The sequence below is a fragment of the Ceratina calcarata genome, unplaced genomic scaffold, assembly GCF_001652005.2.
Source record: "Ceratina calcarata isolate Rehan_Ccalc_2016 unplaced genomic scaffold, ASM165200v1 scaffold272, whole genome shotgun sequence".
NCBI classification, from domain to species: domain Eukaryota; kingdom Metazoa; phylum Arthropoda; class Insecta; order Hymenoptera; family Apidae; genus Ceratina; species Ceratina calcarata.
In genome coordinates, this window is record NW_017149415.1 from 186,403 (window position 1) to 207,702 (window position 21,300).

At 43.4% G+C, this 21,300-nt stretch overlaps 3 protein-coding genes across 5 annotated transcripts in view; all 3 read left to right on the forward strand.

Annotated features, from left to right (window-relative positions):
* Positions 1-12,358, forward strand: part of LOC108623522 (uncharacterized) — a 75,208-nt gene extending 62,850 nt beyond the window's left edge. For both annotated transcript variants that reach the window (XM_026812363.1, XM_018022082.2), the window contains 5 exons: positions 6,020-6,178; positions 7,875-7,915; positions 8,538-8,636; positions 9,651-9,725; positions 9,881-12,358. In XM_026812363.1, the coding sequence (XP_026668164.1) occupies positions 6,031-6,178; positions 7,875-7,915; positions 8,538-8,636; positions 9,651-9,725; positions 9,881-10,090 (573 nt within the window). In that variant the 5' untranslated portion in view covers positions 6,020-6,030 and the 3' untranslated portion in view covers positions 10,091-12,358. The remainder of the gene's footprint in view (positions 1-6,019; positions 6,179-7,874; positions 7,916-8,537; positions 8,637-9,650; positions 9,726-9,880) is intronic.
* Positions 12,359-14,242: 1,884 nt separating this feature from the next.
* Nmt (N-myristoyl transferase) lies at positions 14,243-17,196 on the forward strand. 2 transcript variants are annotated; one of them, XM_018022073.2, is made up of 8 exons: positions 14,243-14,350; positions 14,892-15,115; positions 15,178-15,388; positions 15,459-15,575; positions 15,644-15,814; positions 15,883-16,063; positions 16,140-16,403; positions 16,487-17,196. In XM_018022073.2, exons 1-8 carry the CDS (start codon positions 14,274-14,276, stop codon positions 16,643-16,645), a joined length of 1,404 nt encoding a protein of 467 aa, XP_017877562.1. In that variant the 5' UTR covers positions 14,243-14,273; the 3' UTR covers positions 16,646-17,196. The 2 variants fall into 2 exon arrangements, with proteins under 2 accessions (XP_017877562.1, XP_026668169.1); XM_026812368.1 differs by having other exon boundaries at positions 14,291-14,350; positions 14,878-15,115.
* A 2,053-nt stretch (positions 17,197-19,249) lies between these two features.
* LOC108623515 (hyaluronidase) overlaps positions 19,250-21,300 on the forward strand; it is a 4,029-nt gene continuing 1,978 nt past the window's right edge. Inside the window, exons 1-3 of the mRNA XM_026812364.1 lie at positions 19,250-19,576; positions 19,945-20,165; positions 20,387-20,813. Of these exons, the coding sequence (XP_026668165.1) occupies positions 19,509-19,576; positions 19,945-20,165; positions 20,387-20,813 (716 nt within the window). The 5' untranslated portion in view covers positions 19,250-19,508. The remainder of the gene's footprint in view (positions 19,577-19,944; positions 20,166-20,386; positions 20,814-21,300) is intronic.

Here is a 21,300-nt window from a genome sequence, read left to right on the forward strand (position 1 = left end):
ACTTGCAGGTTTCGACGGTGCCTATAATTTTCGTTTGAAATATTTTTCGCTAGCAGCAACCGGAAAGCAGTTATTGGCAATAAACGAAAATTTCGCAATATCTAAAGGGTACCCTTTGACAAAATCTCGGAAAAATAAAAATTTCATTTTTCTCAAAATTTCATAAAATGCTGTTGTTACTTGCAAAAAGTTCATATACAATTTTCTCGTATCTCGAATATTTCATTTGTTCTCACTTTGAAATGTCAATATAATATAAAAAACCAGCAGCATCGAAGCTAGATTGAACATTGAAAAAGAGGACTTATTATTCTTTTTGAATCCTGTCCTCCTAGGGGAAATTAACTGGCTAGGAATCATTGTCCTATGCTGTACATAACACAAGACAACGTGACCCCGAGTGCCTGCGTGGCCATGTGGTCTACATATCCTAAGAAATATAAGGATTTTCTTATTTTTGTACGTTCCCATATTTAAGAATATATATTATTAAAAACAAAAATACAAATAAAAGAGGACACTACATAATGAATGTGTACTAATGACAATGGCAATACTTTAAATAGCTGCAACAATCTTTATTGAGGTCTATTAAGCGTTCTTTTGGCAAACTTCAAATATCATCACACAACATTGTTAGTAGATTAGACGTTTAGACCGGCGGAAAGCCGAAATATCGATTAAAAAATTAATGAGTATTTCATACCGCTTATATCCTTGATGTTATCACATTATATTTGACTCTTTAACACTTTGATTGCCATGTCACCAAAATTCAGGTGGCGCATAAAATTTTCAATGGGTTGTATCACCCGGATCAGGGTGATGGATTTATTGGCTATGGTATTTCAGAAGATAATTATCAGAGGCTAATAAAATATGAAAATTTATTATTATAAACTGTTTAATTAGTTTAGTCGTAACTGATCCTAACACTTACTATGATGGAAAATGAAATAAAGAACGAAATTTTTAATTTAATTAAAAGTTTGCTTGTGACAGTCTTATGCTATGTACTGATTCTTTTGTCATTAAGGTTTTCCAAAATAACACCCAATTTTCATCTACTAACTATTTTATTGAAATTGTTTTTAAGAGACAAGGTATTTTAATTGTATAGATGACATCAAGACAAAAAAATCGCTTTTGATTCGTCCCAATATCTCAATTCGTTCCGTTGTTATAAGCTTCCAAAATTTAAACGTAATGTTTGGTATAGTTTATAAACATAGTGACCCAGTTATTTGCTTAATCCTTTGAGCGCTGAGTGGTGCGATGTTCAGCGTCCACTTTTTACGACAACGCGAATGCATATAACTCGAGAGATTATTAATAATATAGGGTAATTTAAAATAAAGTACTGAAAAGCAAAGAACAAATAACCAGTAAAGGAAAGGCTTGCCTACTATCAAAATCCAATCCTAATTTCAATATTGTTTTTCATTGATATAAACAATTATAATTCTTCTATTTTTATACATTTACACGATAATATCTCTGTAACCAAAAGTCAGATGAAAATGAATCAAACAACATTTTTAAGATGCTATTTTTTCGCTTCCAACATCGAAGGTTTCATCCGTTTGTGTTTATTCGTTATTATCTACCACAGTTACCGTACCGGAGTAACGAGATTCGGGGGTAAACTCTTGGTTCCGAAAACGATAACGTACGTAATAACATAGTTACTAGACTGGCATGTATGTGAGGTGCTTCAGTGCCCCATCTCTCACAAAATATGAGAGAGGCGGGTAAGACCGCAAATATATATTAATGAAATATCGATGTGTGCCAGGAAAATGTATACCAAACGGCGTGCCGATACGATAAACGAAACTGGATATCTGAAATGAGCCTCTTAATTATTGACACTCCAGTCGGTGATTGGCAGATCATTTCAAGCCATACCGACGCCTTGCGGCCGCAGTTAATTTCAATCGGGCCCGTTTTCGTAACGAGCCACCGATGCCAATCCGCTGTCCGATATACAATAGAAGATAAGTGAGATAAACACGTGAAATCGATCGAGCCCCGATGCATGTAACGACGATTGAATCCGTGATCGATGCCGTCGGTTCGATATTAAGAACCGGTGAAAGGTAGGTATTGTTTGCAGGCGTTATCGCGATCGGCGCACGCTGCCGCGTGGAAACGAGTTTAATTGCGACAGACATTTCAATATTTACCTCGAATCGGACGGCAAATTTCGGCAAAATTTCAACCCCGATGCCCGACGGTATCGATTCCGTGCGAGTTGAATTTCATACCCTCGACTGGAGTGACAGCCTATAAATTGAGATTTGATCGATGACCTTCGGCTAGTAATAACCGCGTGGAGCCAGTGTTTGCTCATGGGAGTTCTGGAATCGGCCCCTCTAGTTATAGACCGGAACGGAAAGAGCAACCTAATTCAGGAACGGAATTCCCCACCGAGGGACAGAAATAAAAAGTTCTTTTTAATTCACGCGGTCAGAGGCGGCGGTGGGCCGCGGGAGGGGTATAAGAACAAAGAGCGTTCATCGTTATGAACAAAAGGAGAGGATGACGGGGAGAGGGCGGGGGGTGGTTGCAAAAGAAAAATGGGAAAAACCGGATCGTTCTAGGAATACGATGTAAGCGCTATTGATTGCGCGAAATTAATTTCATCGTACTTCCCCCTCCCCCGTACCGAATAATTTTATCTCTAACCCCGAACTATTTCAAAGTCGGCTTTGCCGTAAAAACCGCCGAGCCCCTTCAGCATTATTCACCGGATGAAAGTCATAAAAGAAAAAGGGGACGTGTAAATCGGAATTAAATCGACGTCGTGCGTTTCGTACGGCGAAATGAATTTATTTAAACGGTCGTTGGGAACGCGGGACAATCACGAGAAACTGGTCGAGGCGAATGAGCGCGGACAACGACGGTAAACAGCGGTTGTGATTTATTAAAAGACATTCTACCACCCCATCCCCTCCCCGCATTATTTCTATTACTGCGCCGCGTCGGTAAACTGTTAAACGCACGATGTTCCTCTAATCCAAACTACCATAAAATGGGAACGATCTAATTCCGCGGGGTCGAAGTCCGGTCGGTTTTATTGCGAAACACCGTCGTAAAAGTTTACGTCCGCCCGAGGACCGTCGAGCCAACTTTCCTTTTAGCGGGTTCGATCCCCGCGCCGGGCATCTTGCCCTCTTGTTTAATTACGTCGATTAACTACCACAACCCGGCGGCTACTTCCCCGGATATCGCGACAAATCTTCACTTTCCAACGGACGACCCAAGACGAAGCTTCACCAACTCGCGTGAAATATTACTCGAGCATGCTCGACAGCGATCTGCCGAAGTTTGTCGACATGGAAACTGGTAACGTAATCTCATACTCTGGTCGACTTCGATCGAATCAGTGTAGGACGATTAAGAACCGTGTCAGGACTACTTCCTGGGTATGTCGCGACAAATTCGAGCGACACATCTCGAGGCGGATGAAACCTTATCTGTCCGGTAAAAAGGGTTGAACGTCCTCGACTCGTCGGGAACAGCCCACGTACGGTGGGCAGGACAGGGGAGAGGCTGGCAACTGATAGGGCAACCGAACCGTAGAATTGAACCTTGATCTACACCCCCCGAAGAACTGGTACACATGGCTGGCTCGGAACTGGGATACCCATCGATTGACATGTCCGACGGTCGAGTGGATCAGTTTACTCGCGGCTGATTCGCCCGTGGACGGCATGTTCGACTAGAATTTAAACCCAGCTCCGGTGGATCGGTCCCAATCCCCCTTTGAACGTGGTCAAACTCCGTATCGCCTATACTATACATTCATTTAGTCTTCGAATTAATTGGTCGTACCGCGTTAGAACCGCATGAACGACCGACGATAGTTTCGTATGAAGAACACTTAGGCGAATGGATAGTAAGAGCTGGGATATAGAGGCGAGGATGAGCTCGAGGACAAAGTAAGAAATGTACGAAGACTGCGGTAATGGCTATTACCATCCGTCACCCCCAAAAGAGATTAAAGTTAGTCCTGGCAACCGATCTGCCGATAAAGCGAGCCAATGTTCGAGTGGTCGCGATTTTCTTCCATGCGCTACAGTATAGCTAAGTTAGCGCCAGGCGAAATAATCGCGTTAACGGTGATCCACCCGAAAGAGAACCCACCTGGAAATGTTGGCTATCGATTGCCTTCAATACATGTATGATCCCACTATACTGTACCCTTTGCCTTACGTACATCGAATGATACACTGATTTCGGCGGAAGGAGCCGTGCGATTAACAATCGCTTAACAGAAGTGTATTGAAAGGATTACGCTTATCAGTCCACTGATTGACGTGTATCGTATCAAAGAACAGAATTGCGCCGAGCGTACCAGCACCGTGTCACCACACGTATACTCACGGATCTGTATACCATTGATTAAGTGGAACAGGCCGGCCAGTTTCTACTGACCATGTATCCCTCCACCACCGTTTTAATCGATACGATTATTCTGTTCCACGCTTCGACTCACAATCTGGCCTACGAGTTGCACTGTCAGCGACGCTTGTTATTGATCTAATTTCCTTTATTTCGCCATTCGGATCGAACCGTCGGGATGTAGGCCAGTCGCGTCGCCGTTAAGCCCGACAATTTTTGGACGGCGAGCAACGCCGCAATAATTAGAAACGAGATACGCGATACCGATAACGAAGCATTCTCGTTCAATCTAGGTCCTCGCCGCTATTACACCGAGCAATTTCCGTAAATTCCAACGAGCATCGCGTCCGACCGGATCTTAACAAAATTCGAAAATATTCGACGAAGACTGTCGACGGGAGAACCCAATCCCCGATCCAATTCTCATTTCACGTTCCATGAATTTATGCGGTTCGATACTTCTCATCGATCGATTAATTAAAAACCTTTTTGCACATTACGTATACGAGCAATGATTGTGACTAAAGTTTCTCTACAGAGACGCGTTGTTTTAAAACTCACACGTTCGTGAAAAACGATACGGCGCGAGTCGTGTGCCGGAAATTTTTGATTGATTTTCCAGCCGCGACGGTAACGCGGTGTATTAAAGGGGAGGGAACGATACCGGATAATCAGGGGAAGAGCGGAACATCTGTAGACGCAGCTAGTCAAACGTGGCTTAGCGAAGTCCGGTCGTTGCGGTCTTCGTGTTCTATGAGGATTTAAACTAGAGGCGGACCCCGTCTCGCTCCCCCTGGACCCTCTCCACTGTAATTCCTGATCCGGATTTGAATTCTGTCGTATCCTGACTCCGCGTGGTTTCCCTGATGAAAGACCAACCCTCTGCTCCTCGTCTTCCACGACGTCTTCCACTCTACGTTCTTCGTAAGCCATTTTCATTCGTACAAGACGATAAATCCTTCGATCAACCGGCGCAAATTGAATTCCCGATATCACCGTTAGAACAACTCGCCCGGAGGGAACTATTTTTCCTTGCCCGTGTTCAATCCTTCAAGCCTCTGCGACAGGCTTCCATTCTAATAATAATAATGAAATCTATTTCAAGAAAAGCTGGACTCCGCTGCTTAGTGATGGATACGAACGAACCGCGATAAGTCATCCGAGATTCATTCTTAAGAAAGTAACTTATGATCGATGGACACGCGACGTCCTGAACACGATGAAGAGTATACGAACGTGTCGCTCTGGAGTCGATCCGAACTATTTCTAGCCACTTTTTAATCGTCGTCGATCCGCCCCGTTTTGTATCATCGTATCCGATAGGAGCTGCGATAGGTCATGTACCCGAGCGTGATAAGAGTAATTTATCGGACGTCAGGATAATCCTTTGATGCATGGTGTCCGGTCCACCATTTTTTTTTTTTTGTTTCCCAGTCGCTGCCTGCATGCCACGCGTCGCGAATTAACGGCCTCGTTGAAAATTGACGATTCGAAATTTCGGCGGCACGCCTCGACGCTGTCCCGGTCCCGATGCGGTGCGTGTCGGTCGCACGCAAAGAGAATTTCTGCGGTTCGATTACGTAACACGCAGCCCCAATTTCTGTCATTCCAGAGATGTGAGGAATGATCACGTGGGTGATGGTCGGGCTGCTCCTGGCTGCGGAAACTTGCGGCAGAAACGTCATCTCCGGAAACGGAAACGGAAAGGAAGAGACCAAGGGACAGAAGGACGGCTTGAAGGGAGTCACCGCCGAGGAGGAAGACATCTACCGTGGGTATCGGCGTCGAAACAGCCGTTGAAAATAAGTGAAGAGAAAAGGGTGGAGAAAGAACCAGGGAGAGAGAGAGAGAGAGAGAGGCGCAGAAACGAGACGGCAAACAGATCTATGATTTGCTCGACTAACTCGAGCTTATCCAGGCCCACTCGAATCCTGCAATCGAGTTCCACTAATCCTACTTCCTGGCTTTCCTACCCGCTTACGGATCTCACGGGCCACTTTGCCCTACCTCCCACCCGCCAAACTATCCCACAAATCATTTTCCCGAGCTATACACCTCGGCCTGTAACATATTGCGCTGAAATATCGTCGACCGCGTCGCTGCCAAGCTTCTTAAAAAACGCCGACGATATTAAACACGGTTCCAAGTAGAAAAATGCGACCCTCATGGCAATTTAGGAATTCCCGATCCGTATATCATCCGGTTGTTAATCAACGGATTAATAAAAATGGATGTCTCGTCGTTTAACGAATTGAATAAAACAGATTCAGAGCTTGGCAATAATTCGTGATAGATATGAATTTGAATAAAAAGTCTCAGGCGAGTTTTACTTTGGCAAATTTGGCTCGTAATGGATTAATCCCGGTAACTTTTTTACGATCTCCCCCACCATCGGTTCCGGCGAGAAAGTTTGTATTCCATTAGCCATTGCCGAGATAGAAAATGGTTCTAACGAACAAGTATGTATACGCACACCACCTTTTAATAGCTTCCAAGCAATCGTTCTATTATCGCAAACGATCTGTTTATCGCATAAAATTAATTTCATCGCAGGGAGGCACTTAAAGTTGTACGAGCTATTTAACTGTCCCTGTCAAATGTTCAAGAAGTGTGATAAGAATCTACGTCCAATATTTGTTCGATGAACTTTCGGGGAAAATGATAATAACAGAGAAGTAAAGTTTATAAAATTATTTCCAATACTTTTTTACATTTACTCATTTTCTATTCTGTATCTTAAATAATATCTTGGATATTATTTCAACTTAAAGATATTCTTAAAACTGTATTATATAATATTCCAAATTCTATATTTATTTGTAAATTAACCTTTTGCTAAGAACTGAAGAAATAATTTAATAATCTCAAAAAATTCCTAAAATTTTGTACACTCTTCCATTAATACAATATCTAATAACTGAATTGGGATTGTTTCTGTTTAAGATCTCGTAGAACCTGAACCGTAGCAAGGAATTGCAGTACGTTTTTCCAAATTCCATTACATCCCTTCCGGGCTGTTGCCTGTCTCATCGAGATTCCATTTAACTGTCTCGAAACTTTTAACTGTTAGCAAACTGTTGGTTATTCCGACCGGTTTAATTCGAACGGATGAAAAGTATTAATTACTGTGCCGGACCGGCGGTATAGGAAATGCCGGCGCTTCGTGCACTCTCTGTCCCTCCCTCGGTTAACGATGCATTTCAAGGAAAGACGCTTTTGTCACCGTTATGAGTTTCATTCGACGGGACAATCCATTTGCCGCGTGGCGTTAAATGTATCGCAACGACAACGAGGACGCCGGCGACAGAATTATATCGAACGAACACCTAAGCGTATTTAATTGTTGCAACTCTCCGCCCTTTGTCTCGCTACTTGAACCAGGAGGTCTCTCGCCGCACCGGTGTGGGCGGTGTCTCTCCGCTCAAACGCTATTACTCACTCCACCGCGCAACCCTCTGTTGTTGCAGGTCTAACGTGCTACACTTGCGTCAACGTCAGCGATAACCAGGTATCGACGAGTCCATTAAACGCTCCACTTAAGAGTCCGTGTAATGCCTGTATCGTGCCAGGTCCAGCCCGCAGTTTCGTCCGCCCATGCCCCAAGGAGATAGATCGTTTTCCCTCATCGATCTTTTACTTATTTTCAAACTACCGGCTTCCGCTCCGTTTGCTCCTTCCGGACTTCCGTTTCCCACACCTACCAGGCCTTCCCGCCCTCCCCGAGTCGTCGCTTCCAAGAGGAATTGCCAATATCGGTCCGGTTGCCGATTCCTTCCTCGCCCCGGTAAGAACAGAGAACCTCCAGCCCTTGGCTGGAGTCGACTCGGATCAATTCTAAGCACGTCCAAATAGAACTTCTTGCTGGAAATCTGTATTGAAAATCGTTGACTCTAGTGAATCGATGGCTGGTACCTCCCTGTCCCAGAAATTCTCCTCTTCCATTCACTTAATTCTATACGTAGTCCTTTTCCCAGCGCATTAGTATATATACAGTCGTTTACGTTTACTCCATAGAATTTTATTTGATAATCCCCCAACTTCTTTTATGATCAATCCGACGACACGAGTTATAGACTAAAGGCTAATCGAGCTCTCTTCGGCGTTTGATTCGATTTTTCTCTTGTTCACAGATGTGCAACGAATGGGCGATAGACACACCGTGTCCGGCGGGCGACCGGGACTTCTGCAGATCGCTGCACATTTTAGACAGCCGAGGGAATAGCGTCTTGGCAAGCAAATTTCTCCCTGTTTCTTCCGTTCGACCCGTGACACGATTAACTCTGTCGTTGCCAAGAAATATTATACGCAACCGGGAAGCGAGCACGGTTCCGTCGGCGCGCACGGGCAACAAACTAACACGCGAATTCCTGTTCTCGTTTCGTTCCGCAGTTCCAATGGGAACACGAGTTTGCATAATGGATGTAATTTTCCACCGAAGAAGACTAAATTGGCGGGACGACGAGAAGGGAATTTGTGCTCCTCGCCTTTCTTTAAAGCATCCCCGTTCCATCGATCTAATCGTATCATCGCCGCGATAAAAGTTCACGAGCTGATACCGCACGGCACGCAACCGACGCGGCAGCATCCTAAATTATACCGCTAATAGGTACTACCCTACGCGTTATCGATCTCGGCGTTTGTTAATGGACAAACTTGCGGGAAGTGTATTCACGGCCCGGAAGATGCGCCCGAGAGCTTCCCTTAAGAGCACCATCGACTAAGCACTTTGCAGAACTCTTTCAATTATGAATACCCGAATCAATTAGACCGTCGCTGATCAGTTAATTAACGCTCGGTTACCGTACGCGATCCTGGGAGAATCGGCAGATGACGAATAGAGCTCGCCCGCGCGTCGTTCTCCTTTAAACAAACTCCTGAGTGCATATCAATCACGTCGACGAACGTCCATTTACAGACGGAGAAACGCGTCTTTTCTCCAGACGCGAAAACTATTTTACCAGAACCAGGTTGACTATTGTTGCATTCAGATAACAGAGCCGTATATTGTCAGAAATATATGGGACGTATTAAAAACCGGGGATGGAAACAGAGAACGTGGGCTCAGAAGAGCTCCTAACGACTGGGAATCGATATCCCAGTCAGACAATCTGTGGAAAAGAAAGGAGCCAGCGTATTGTGAAAGATTGAGAACGAACGCGCGAGCGAGCTCGTGTATGCGCGAGCATCGACGGTCCACGAGAGACAAAAAGAAAACCCGCGTCCCTCATTCCTCTGTTTCACAGGTGAGTAAGAGCTGTGCGAGCAGCGCGGAATGTGGTCCCGCGTCGGTCGGCTGCATCCCGGTGGACACGCAGCAGGTGCGAAATAGCGAATTTTTCCAAATACCTGGACCTGACTCCTCTCCCCCTCTCTCTCTCTCCTACCCTCCATCGATCGATCACGCGTTTTCGGAGGAGAGACCGAGGGGGAGGAAGATTCACCGGGTGAAATAAATTCGGTTATTTCGTTCCAGGTCTGCATCAGCTGCTGCGACCTGAGCTACTGCAACATCGAGTCGCCGACGAACGCGACGAACGCGATATTCTCCCGTAAACGACGGGCCAAGTCGAAGTCGAAACGCAAACGACCCGGCAGGAACAACGGGGCGGGGAGCGATCGGCGGATTTACGGCGGCGGTGCTCTCTGGCTGATGGCCTCGCTCTTCTATGCATATCATTGCTGAGGAACCAGCAACGCGGAAGGAGTCTAGTTAGAAGACACCAGGCAGCACGGGATTAACGATCCTCCGAAGCGGGCCACGGAGTAGGAGCGGAGGCGGGCCGATAAAAACGTCCCGGGAGGCGAGCACCTTTTTACGCGTATAAAACTCGTTACGTTACTTTGAGAAGCCAACTTTTTTCACCTTGTTTCCATAAATCCGCATTGACACGCGCGTAAATCGCCGCTTCCTCGAGGAGCACGTTCACCGGTTCAAGCTTGATCCTCTCAGCCCGACACTCGACTATTTCCTATCGAACTAACGACTAATCCAGCTCGTATATCTTCGACTGATGGCGAATCACCGTTGTCTATACATACTTTTCGTGTATCAGGTGCGAACATATCTACGCGCGCACTCCTCTGCGAGGAAACTTTTTCGAAAAATTTGTGCCCTACGTATAATAACCCCTCTCACTGTCTATCCACGGAGATAAATTGCGAATCGTGCATTATTACGCGAACGTGTATCTCTCTTAGATCGGCGTAAGGTAGCGAATTTAGGAACCTTCTCATCTTCCCGTTCGTTAACAGAGGAATAAGAACTCGACTCCCGCGGGAACGGAGGAGGGCCGGGGAGTCATCGTCCGGTATATTCCGGGCGCAATAAGTCCTGTGCTGTCTGAAGTGCGTATAGTTAACCGAGGGTCCGTTTCAATGGCTCTCAGTGATGGAAAAAGGAATTGTTCTCTTCTCGTAGTAGCGTAGTTGCCATGCCTTGTTAGAAAACGAAGCAAGAAAAAAGAAAACGAAAAAAAAAAAAACAGAAAATAAAGGAAACACACGAACACACGAAAAAGGAGAAAGGTGTAAAGAGCTCGATAGGGATTTAAACGGAGCTCTGGTGCCAAAAGAGACGAAACACAGACGAAAATCGTATACCTTCCATGCCACTAATTTTCTAAAGGCGATTCATTTGTTTCGATCGAGCACGTCAATGCTAATATTGTTCCACGTTTTCCGGGCGGACGTCGATATAGATAAAGGACGACGAGAGCGATGGGAAATGGGGATGCAGAAACAACAAAAACCCCGTATTGTTCCACGAAAAGCCTCGGATTCGACACGCGGAATTTCATTTGGATTCCTCCGATGGAAAGAGAGATGCGAAAAGAGAAATGAAACGTTCTCTGCTCCCTGCTGATTCATTCAGAATTTCAGTACCTGCTGGAACAACGATCGATCGTTATCCTCAAGGCACTTGTTAAGTGAACCAGTAGCGAGCGAATTCCCCGTACGCCACCGTACATTTTCATCCGATAGACAAAGTGACGGAAAGGCTATTCCTATCGTTCAATTCCTGCTCGCGGCTCTGTGTTTGCATTCGATTATACCGCCTTTGTTAGTTGCCGCGGAAACCGACCCTCTGAATATTTAACCACTCTTATGATTGGACCAATTCCGTATCTTTCTTAAAGCCGAACGAGAACCCGTCACTGGGCCGTTGAACGCGCGCGGGACTTTAATTAACCAGAATCCTCGATCGCCGAAATTCAAATGAATTTTTAACTATCCTAATGAAAGGGAATCCTTAATTATTCCTCCGCAACACCGCCATCCCGTGCCGCCTTCATACCGCCTTCTTCTTTTAATAATTTAATTATAATTACCGTCCTCTTAATTGCTACGCCTTAATTACTCATTTCATCGAATGCCGGTAGCACGACCGAGAACTTTTTGCCCCCAAGTTTATCAGACGGAGCCGGTGAGTTTTCCGAGTGTATAATAATAAGAAAAAGGAGATGAAACCGAAAGGTAAGAAGGGGATTAGGTTCATTCCGAAATCAATTTCCGTTCGACTCTTATCGTTCGATTGTCGCGAGGAGCGTGAGGGCGTTCAGTTTTCAGTCGGTAACGAGTTTCTCAAGGGGAAAAAGTTGGAGTAGTAGGTACGCCGGGCACTGAACAAAACGGCCGGAGTTCTGCTCGTGTGCATACAGCTCAGCAAATACATATGCAAATCATGAATTAAACGCGAGCGGGATGGGCGCGCGGGGTTTGAATTATCGATAAACTGGAATTACTCGTACCTAAAAGCTGTTTACATACCTAACAAACTCGCCTACTACAGACTATTCACTGCTATTACGATTATTAACAATTATACACGTAAATAAATGAAATACAAATGAATATATATATTATGATATAGAAATTATACATTGTTTCGGCATGAAGATGTAAGAATACTGTTGGTAATGAAATAAAGAAGACTATAATTGTCAGACTGGCACTCTCTGTGAAATCATTCCATTGTACCCACCCCAAACAATTTTTCAGTTTAATATTTTAACTATTTTTATGATAAAACAAAATGAAATTAAAATTAATCTCACTTTGATTGAAATTCATTTTACATTGATAAGAACAATGATGTGTTATTAATGAATGTCCTTTAATTATGATGTCACAATTCATATAGTAGTCAAATAAAATAGTTTCTGGTTTTCATTATTTTAATGATAAACTAAATACTTCCAGTATTGAATCGAACCAAAACTAATTGTAAGCTCAATTTGATTGAAATCAATTATGCATTATTATAACTATATTGCATTGATGAGAATAGCGACATCGTAATAATAAATGGTCTACTATAATTATAAAGGCACAGTACATATAATAATTTCAAATTTCCATTACTTTAATGATAAATTATTTCACTATTAAATCAAACTAAAGCTCATGTCAATTTGATTGGAGTTCATTTTGCTTTGATAAGAATAGCAATGTGCTATTAATGAATGATCTCGTTTAATTTTAAAGCCACAGTACATATAATAATTTCAGATTTTCATTATTTTAATAATAAACCAAATTATTTCATTCTTTAATGAAACTGAAAATAATCTCAATTTGATTGAAATACATTTTAAATTGATAAGAATAGCGATGTGCTATTAAAGAATTATGTCCTTTAATTATGAAGGCACAGTTTATGTACTAATTTGAGGTTTTCGTTACTTAATTATAAAACGAATTCATTTAATATTATATTAAACTAAAACTAGTCTCACTTGGATTGAAACCCATGCATTGTTAAACCTATATTGCATTAATGAGAATAGCTACGTGCTATTCAAGAATAAAGAAAATTTTAATTATAAAAGCATAGTTCGCATAACAATGGCACAAATAAATACGATTGTAGTCATATTTATAAAATTTTCGTCCCTAAATTATAAGAGTATAATTCACTTTTTGTAACGCCTACATTTCTTCTTGTTTTAAAAGTAACAATTTATAATTACACATATTTAGTTACATACAAATTAACCCCTAAGGACCACAGCTGTATTAACTGAATTTTAATTTCCTATCAGATTTTCTTTAACTCGTATTAACACATTTCTACTTGGTCACTTACTAAATGCATAGTGCAAAAGTTCGGGAAATGTTGACTGACTTTTGTAAAATACTTCGGTCCTTAAGAGATTAATTAATCTATCTGTAAGCCTGTCATCTATTTCAGTACATCATTTAATATTTACATAATATTCTTTGCAAGGTCTATTGCAATATTTTATTGTTACTCACGTGAGGGAGAAGACTGGAGCCGAGTAGAGGAGCAATTGCCAGGTTGAAACTGCCGCATTTGCCGCATGACGATCAACGCCACGTTCCCTTCCCGCGTTTTGAATGTCCATTGCGCCAACAATTTCTGAACCTAAAATTTATCATACCATGTCAAGTCCCTCTCCATAATATGCGATACTAACAGCTTTTATACTTCGCGATAACTGAACGCGTCTACATGCAAAGACTAACAGTGTAAAGTGCAAAAGAGTTGCTTTGAAGAAATGCACGAGCTCGACCTACGCAGCCCGGACAAGACGCATATTGAGAAAACTAAATCGTATATTGAGAAAACGCGTGGAAATCTACTTTCCCGGTCAGAAACCGCTACCGATTCGCGTTGGTCGAACCGCGGGGGAACTGCGTGAAACAAAATTTACCTCTAACTGTCGAAGTTTCTTGATAAAACTCAAATTAACTGAACCATCGTCACAGGGAAAACGTTTTTGAAGGAGTCACGAACACCACAATGGCGTATATCACGTGACCCGGTCACTGTTCCGACAGGAACTACCAGGCAGCGCTGGCCATCAGTGCCTCAACGCACGCGCGTTGTCAAAATCTATATTAAAATGGAGGAAAAGAGTCAAGTGGTGGAACGGGAGGCTAAGAAAAATGAAATTCACGAAAAGGATGGGAAATCCAAACGGTAAGTGAATCTTCGTTTTATTCTTGTTAACTGTCCGTCGCGCAGTTCGGTGTAATTGGAAGCTGCCTTCGTTCGAAGCTAATTTCGTTCGCTGTGTACATTCCCCGTATGACCGGCAGTGTCACGCACGTACGATTCCGAGCCAGTTTCTCATCGCCAGTTGTATAATTATCTATGCTCGTGTTTCGTTTTTATATTAAAATAATAAGAAATATTTGTTGCCGTTATATTTTGTCGTAATAGAGCATTCGACTGAGCATTTTGAAATCGTGTTTATGCGTCACAGTAACCTACCAGTTCAGGGTCGTCGATCAGAAAACGTACAGCGTTGTGAACATGTTAATATGCGAGAATCTGAACTGTATGTTAGGTCACCTCGATTAATTTTCCTGTCAATTTTACAGACGTAATAAAAACTAAGTAGCGTGTATTCATGTTTCTCTTCTTCCTCGTTCCTTTACGTATTGGCAGTATGTGCATATATATGCGTGTTGTTTCTCTCCATTTTTGTTGTGAATAAATACTAGGGTAATACTTGTAGACATCGTAAGAAGAAAAACGAGATGGCTCACTCCGCCAGTGAGAATCACAACCACAATGCTCATAGAGATGAGCACGAGATGCATAGCACATGTAATATCTCTATAAAAGATATACAAATGGCCATGGAGGTGTTCAACATACAGCAGAAGCCTGCCAAGACTCAAGAGGAGGCTATGCAAAAGCCTTATCAGTTCTGGAGTACACAGCCAGTACCAAAAATGGGTAAATAATTCGTAGCGGTAATCGGACTTCCGGCAGTTAAATTCTATGATGGTCCTCTGTAGATGAGAAGATAGTAAAAAATGAACCTATCGAGCCTGATAAGACGTCGATCAGGGCAGAGCCTTATTCGTTACCAGCGGACTTTCAGTGGGACACTTTAAATCTCGATGATCCATTAGTTTTATCTGAATTGTACACATTACTGTCCGAGAATTACGTGGAGGATGACGACGCTATGTTTAGATTTGATTACCCGCCAAGCTTTTTGAAGTGGTACGACGTTGATCAGAGATGTTCAAATGGCTTCGTTTCGATAGATCTTCAGGTAGAATTGTGGTTTCAGGGCATTACAACCCCCGGGATGGTGCAAGGAATGGCACTGTGGGGTACGAGTTATTAAAAGCGGGCGTCTAGTCGGTTTCATTTCTGCTATTCCAGCCACTCTGCGCGTCTATAACCAGTAGGTTTTTAAAAATCTCCCGTTCGTCTTTAGTTACGATGTGTCAGCTAATTCACGGAATATTTTAGTTCTCAAAGAATGGTGGAAATCAATTTCTTGTGCGTGCACAAGAAGTTGAGGTCGAAAAGAGTGGCACCTGTATTGATACGCGAGATAACTAGGAGAGTCAATCTCCAGGGCATATTTCAAGCTGTGTACACCGCTGGTGTCGTACTGCCAAAACCGATAGCTACCTGCAGGTGCGTAGACGAAATCGCCGTTAACATAATGCCAATAATTCGCTTTTATCGCAAAATCGTTCCCGCAGGTATTGGCATCGTTCTCTTAATCCAAAGAAGCTAATCGAAGTGAAATTCTCGCATCTGTCTCGAAACATGACCATGCAGAGAACATTGAAATTGTATAAACTGCCAGAGAATACGAAGGTGCCTGGGTACAGGAAACTGGTCGAAGCTGACATACCCCAGGCTCATAAAATATTGACCGATGTAATGATCGTTCGGAAATGATTAATGATCCTCGGTTAATTTTATTAAAAGTATGTTAAAATCGTTTCTGTTTCAGTATTTGGAGAAATTCGACTTGGCTCCGATCTTCTCGGTCGAGGAGTTCCGCCATTGGTTCCTCCCGCAGAACGGGATTATTAATAGTTTTGTAGTCGAGAACGATGGTGTGATCACCGACATGGTCAGCTACTACACGTTGCCGAGCTCTATAATGCATCACCAGACACACAAAACGCTGAGAGCTGCGTACAGTTTTTACAACGTATCCACTAAAACGCCTTGGCTCGAATTAATGACCGATGCGTTGATATCAGCTCGTAACGTAAGTTCCACGGCTTGAGTAACTGCTTCATTTCCCAGTTTTCCCGGAAAGAAACAACATCATCGTCTACGTGCTGTTTTCAGTTGGACTTCGATGTGTTCAACGCGCTGGATCTGATGGACAACAAAGAGTTCCTGGTACCTTTGAAGTTCGGCATCGGCGATGGAAACCTGCAATATTACTTGTACAACTGGCGCTGTCCCAGCATGACACCTGGGAAGATCGGTTTGGTGCTCCAGTAGAATTCTAGCTCAACGCGTCGTCCGTTGTCTAGGGAAAATTTTTTCGCACGTGCAAGCTTAAAGAGAAATAAAAATAAACGGGTGAAATGTGGGAACCATTATATTTGTGAGAATAATAGGAAATACGAGGGATGCACCGGAAGGAGAGCAAACACGGACTTCGGCGCATCGATACGATTGGAAGGAATCGATTTTTCCTTGAGTCCAAGTAGGCTGTTCCGTCTCCGCTGTTGATCATCTTCACGGTTCAAGGTTGTAATCGAAAATATGTACACGCGTGTATATATATACATATACCGTGTCTGCGTGACTCAAGCAATGTAGATAATTATCGTACTGTTCCATGTTAATTTGCGGATACAACGCGGGTGAGACTCCTCCCCCGCAGGTATAAATTCAGCATTTTAAAAGAAAACGACTATATTCTTTGGACGCTGTTTGATTCAACGCGGAACTTCCCTCGGCGTCTTTTTGTTAATATTAATTAGATCGCAGGAGTATGAGGAGGCAAGAATGGAAGGAGAGTTTAAATAAAATAAGATCGAAACTAATCACATCTTTTGTCTGTTTCTCTACACCCTTTTGTCATCCGGCTTCGTCCCCAACCGCGCTCGTCAATTTCACTTTCTCTTCTGTAGCCTTGAATGCGGTCTCCTTATCGCGCGTGACACGTTTAGAGCTCGCGCAAGAGATCTAACGACTCGTAGATCACTCGATTCACCACCTACCTACCTTTCCGGCGCCTTAAAACCGCGCGGTTACGTAACAGGAGGTCCACTTCTGGGACCCATTAGATAGCGGTGAGACCAAAAAGGCACAGAAACCTGTTTTTAAGGACTGTCGTTAACAGACACGCGGAGCAACATCAAACGTAATTTAAGCTTCATTAAAATACGTACCTTCCCAACTACTCTTTGTATAGGCGTTCTAATTAATAATTGTAAGTTCATATAAGGAGGTCAGATTTTAACGGGTTCCTTCAATTCATTTCGTGTCTTTGTGTATTCAGCTTGCGCCCTTAATACGAATCGAGGCCTCTGTTACAGTGGATGCAGATCAATATTTAACACAATGTACGCGCTAGCGACATGCAAGGCCTTTTAAAGATAAAAGACGCGGAACGGTGGCCCTGTAGCGATTAATAGCTGACTCTCGCACGGTTGTTCCGATACGAGCACGAATTTCGTCCGCCGACTTAAGAAACACTTATAAAAACGTTAATAACTGTTATACTCGAGGTGTCGCACTTGCGTGTCTGGTTTAGAATGCATTGTTCGATAGCATTCCCTTTAACGTGTGCACACGTAAATAACGACTGTGGAAACTAATGACAGTCATACGATTATACGGCGAAAGATCGATTAATTGGTCCATTAGAGTCGTTGAGTAATCGATGATGAATCCTCTTTTCAGATGATCATGAATTCACTTCAGTTTGTTTGTTCAATGACCAATTATACTTCATTTTCTACCTAAGTGACGTCAATCACTCGCGAAGGTGACCGAAAGCCCCTGAAGCTTTTATCTGTACCACAACGTTATTCGCATGATTAACAGTGGAAAATATTAGAATTTATTGTTGTCGCCTTGGCCATTATCATTTTATTATCAGACTGCGTAAAAAGTGGCCCTCGATGGCCAATTTTCAACGTCCTTCTACGTATCCCGTTTCGAGCAATCAATCCGGTCGTTAAGATTAAAGGGACACGCTCCTTCCTTACCTCGAGACACAAATCCTCGTTTCAGAACATCGATCGTCTTCAAGCGAAGGCAAAATCAAGTTCTAATTACTTAGCGGATTAAGTGCTTATCTCGATGAAATAAGGACGTATCCTTCGTCGGACGTTTTGCGTTTATTTTCCTTCTCCGATAACTTTTTGTAACGTTGTTGCAAAACTAGAAAAAAAGTTCGTGAAAAAGGACGATTCAGGGCTAAGGGTGGGGAAATATGGGTATACCCGCATACGAAGCATCCTTATATTACTTGATATCATAACACGGTTAGCGAAACGAATAGCTTGTTTTTATTTTTAGCTACCGTAGCAGTTCTAAGGCAGATAAGAAATTTATTTCATTTATCAACGAATTGTGCATATAGATCAGTGAATTAAAAATCTATGAGATATCTGAACATCATCGTTAGATAAGAGATCTAGTCGTATGAGAGATACGGGCGATCGTGACCGCATTGTCAGGTGAATTCCCGAGTGACCCAATGCGAATGATGGAACCCCGTCAGCGATCCATCGTCGAGGGCCTTCAACTCGTCGACGATCCTTGGCGTCGGGCAACCGCATCGTTTTCGCGTTGCTCGCTCGCTGACCCATAGGGGTGTGCAGGCCTCGATGCGCGCACCTTTATTGTCAGCAAGATTGATCGCCGTAATCGCGTGATTTCCTTTCACGCGATGGGAAGAATGAAAAGGAGAGAAGAGGAGGGAGGAGCGGTTGAAAGAAAAAAAAAACGGAAACGGAGAAATCGCCGAACAATACCCGGAGCCAGATAACAGGCGAGCCGAGCACGAAGCGCTGACGAGCTATACGTAGGTGGGGAACGAGGGACACGAGGCGCGCACACGATGCGGAATAAATAGTGGGTCTGAAATCGAGCGGAATTCAGTCGCACCGCTGTTGTACCATCGTCGTCGACGGTTTTATTCACGGGGAACGTCGCCGGCGGTCATCGTGAGATCATCTGATCCTGCAAAACCTGACTGACGCAGGATAGATCGATAAGTAGAACGAAGAGATAAGAGGGTGATCCCGCGGTGTAACCCCCCTTCTGGAGCGTAGTCCGTCACGCAATCGTAGTCGTCGGAGCGACGGTGTATGAACCCGTTTCGTCCGATTCATGGTTACGCGAGATGATACTGCGCGCATTGCTCCTGTTGCTGCTACCGCTCGTACTACGGATCGACGCTTTCCTCTTCGGGTACATGTGCTTCGTTTATTTTCCACATGCCTCGCGAACGACTAGCTCCTCGGGGAATTGTCAACCCTTACGCGACAGAACTTTCGCAATACCATCCAGCAGCTTCCCCAGTGATCCTTCGAGAATACTTAGTCCTATTAGGAGGAGATAGCACAGTATACTTCCGGTCATTTCCTTCGTCCCAACTAAAGAACCCTACTTGAAACTGAACTCGAGAGAACAACAGGAACTCGTGATCGAAATTGATAGAGATAATTCGCAGATCCTGAAACAAAGCGTTCAAGTTCAGAACTGAAAATATCTTATCTAATTGCGTGTCATTGACCGCGCTCGCCTTGGCCCGGCTAAAACCTCGTTTCTCTTGCCAGTTTTCTGCCAACCATCCCCAACAACAGCAGCGATGACAAGCGGGAGTTCAACGTCTATTGGAACGTGCCCACGTTCATGTGCCATAAGTACGGGCTGCACTTCGAGGAAGTATCGGACAAGTACGGCATACTGCAGAACTCGATGGACGCGTTCCGCGGCAATGAAACCGCGATCCTTTACGACCCAGGAATGTTCCCGGCGTTGCTCACAGACCCGAACGGTAAAATCATACTGGTTCCTTAACCCTTTCATTCCCGTAAGGTGAAGCGGACTGTTCATGAGTGGTACTTAAAAAAAATAAAATTCTGATAACGTAATATTATCATAAAATAAGCATAGATTATCAGACAGTCGTTATTGAATGTTGTAAATAATTCGGGAATGAAAGGGTTGGTACTGCGTGGGGGAGGCAGAGATTGGACAACTTTGAGCATGATTCAGGAGATGTGGTGACGAGAAACGGCGGCGTGCCGCAGGAGGGGAATCTCACGATGCATCTCGAGGTGTTCAAGGAGCACTTGATCAATCAGGTCCCGGACAAATCGTTTCGCGGCGTGGGCGTGATCGATTTCGAGAGCTGGCGGCCGATCTTCCGACAGAACTGGGCATCCCTCCAGCCGTATAAGAAACTCTCGATAGAGATAGTTCGCCGGGAGCATCCGTTCTGGGACAGCCGCAGCGTCGAGGAGGAGGCGAAACGACGATTCGAGAAGTACGGGAAACTTTTTATGGAGGAGACCCTCAAGGCTGCCAAACGGATCAGGCCGGCGGCCAGTTGGGGCTACTACGCCTACCCTTACTGCTACAACTTGACACCGAATCAGCCCAGCTCCCGGTGCGACGTCACTACCATGCAGGAGAACGATAAGTATGATTCTACCAATTATTATCTTATTAGATTTATAATGACTTGAGATCATTGATAGTGATTGTATATAAAATCTAATCTAATATTGCATATTAAATCAATCTTATTTATTTTATTTATTTAAATCAGATAATTATAATGTATGATTAAAACCAGAGTTACAATGCGTCCTGTAAAAAGCAATCAAAGTTACTTGTACATAGGCTGGTATTTAATGCTAAAATGAACTTAAGGATCTATTGGCTATACAGTCAATCCTAAAAGTTTATGCACTTTAGAAACGTATTTTTTAAAAAGAAATCAGACGTCGGAAGAACATTGCTAATAATAAACAACAAAAAAAAATTTTCGATTTTTCCGAGAATTTTCCAAGGGGTACCCCTTGAATTTCTTACAAATTTTCGTTTTTGGCCAATAACTTCTAAACCATTGGATATATGGAAAAATTGCATAAGACCTTTCTTGTAGAGGACGACGAGATCTACAA

Excerpts from the sequence above, each read along its gene's own strand:
- Nmt (XM_018022073.2), top strand. The coding sequence starts at position 14,274 with ATGGAGGAAAAGAGTCAAGTGGTGGAACGGGAGGCTAAGAAAAATGAA. Across the intron at positions 14,351-14,891 it reads AAGGATGGGAAATCCAAACG|ACATCGTAAGAAGAAAAACG; the intron begins GTAAGTGAATCT and ends TAATACTTGTAG. Across the intron at positions 15,815-15,882 it reads AAACCGATAGCTACCTGCAG|GTATTGGCATCGTTCTCTTA; the intron begins GTGCGTAGACGA and ends TCGTTCCCGCAG.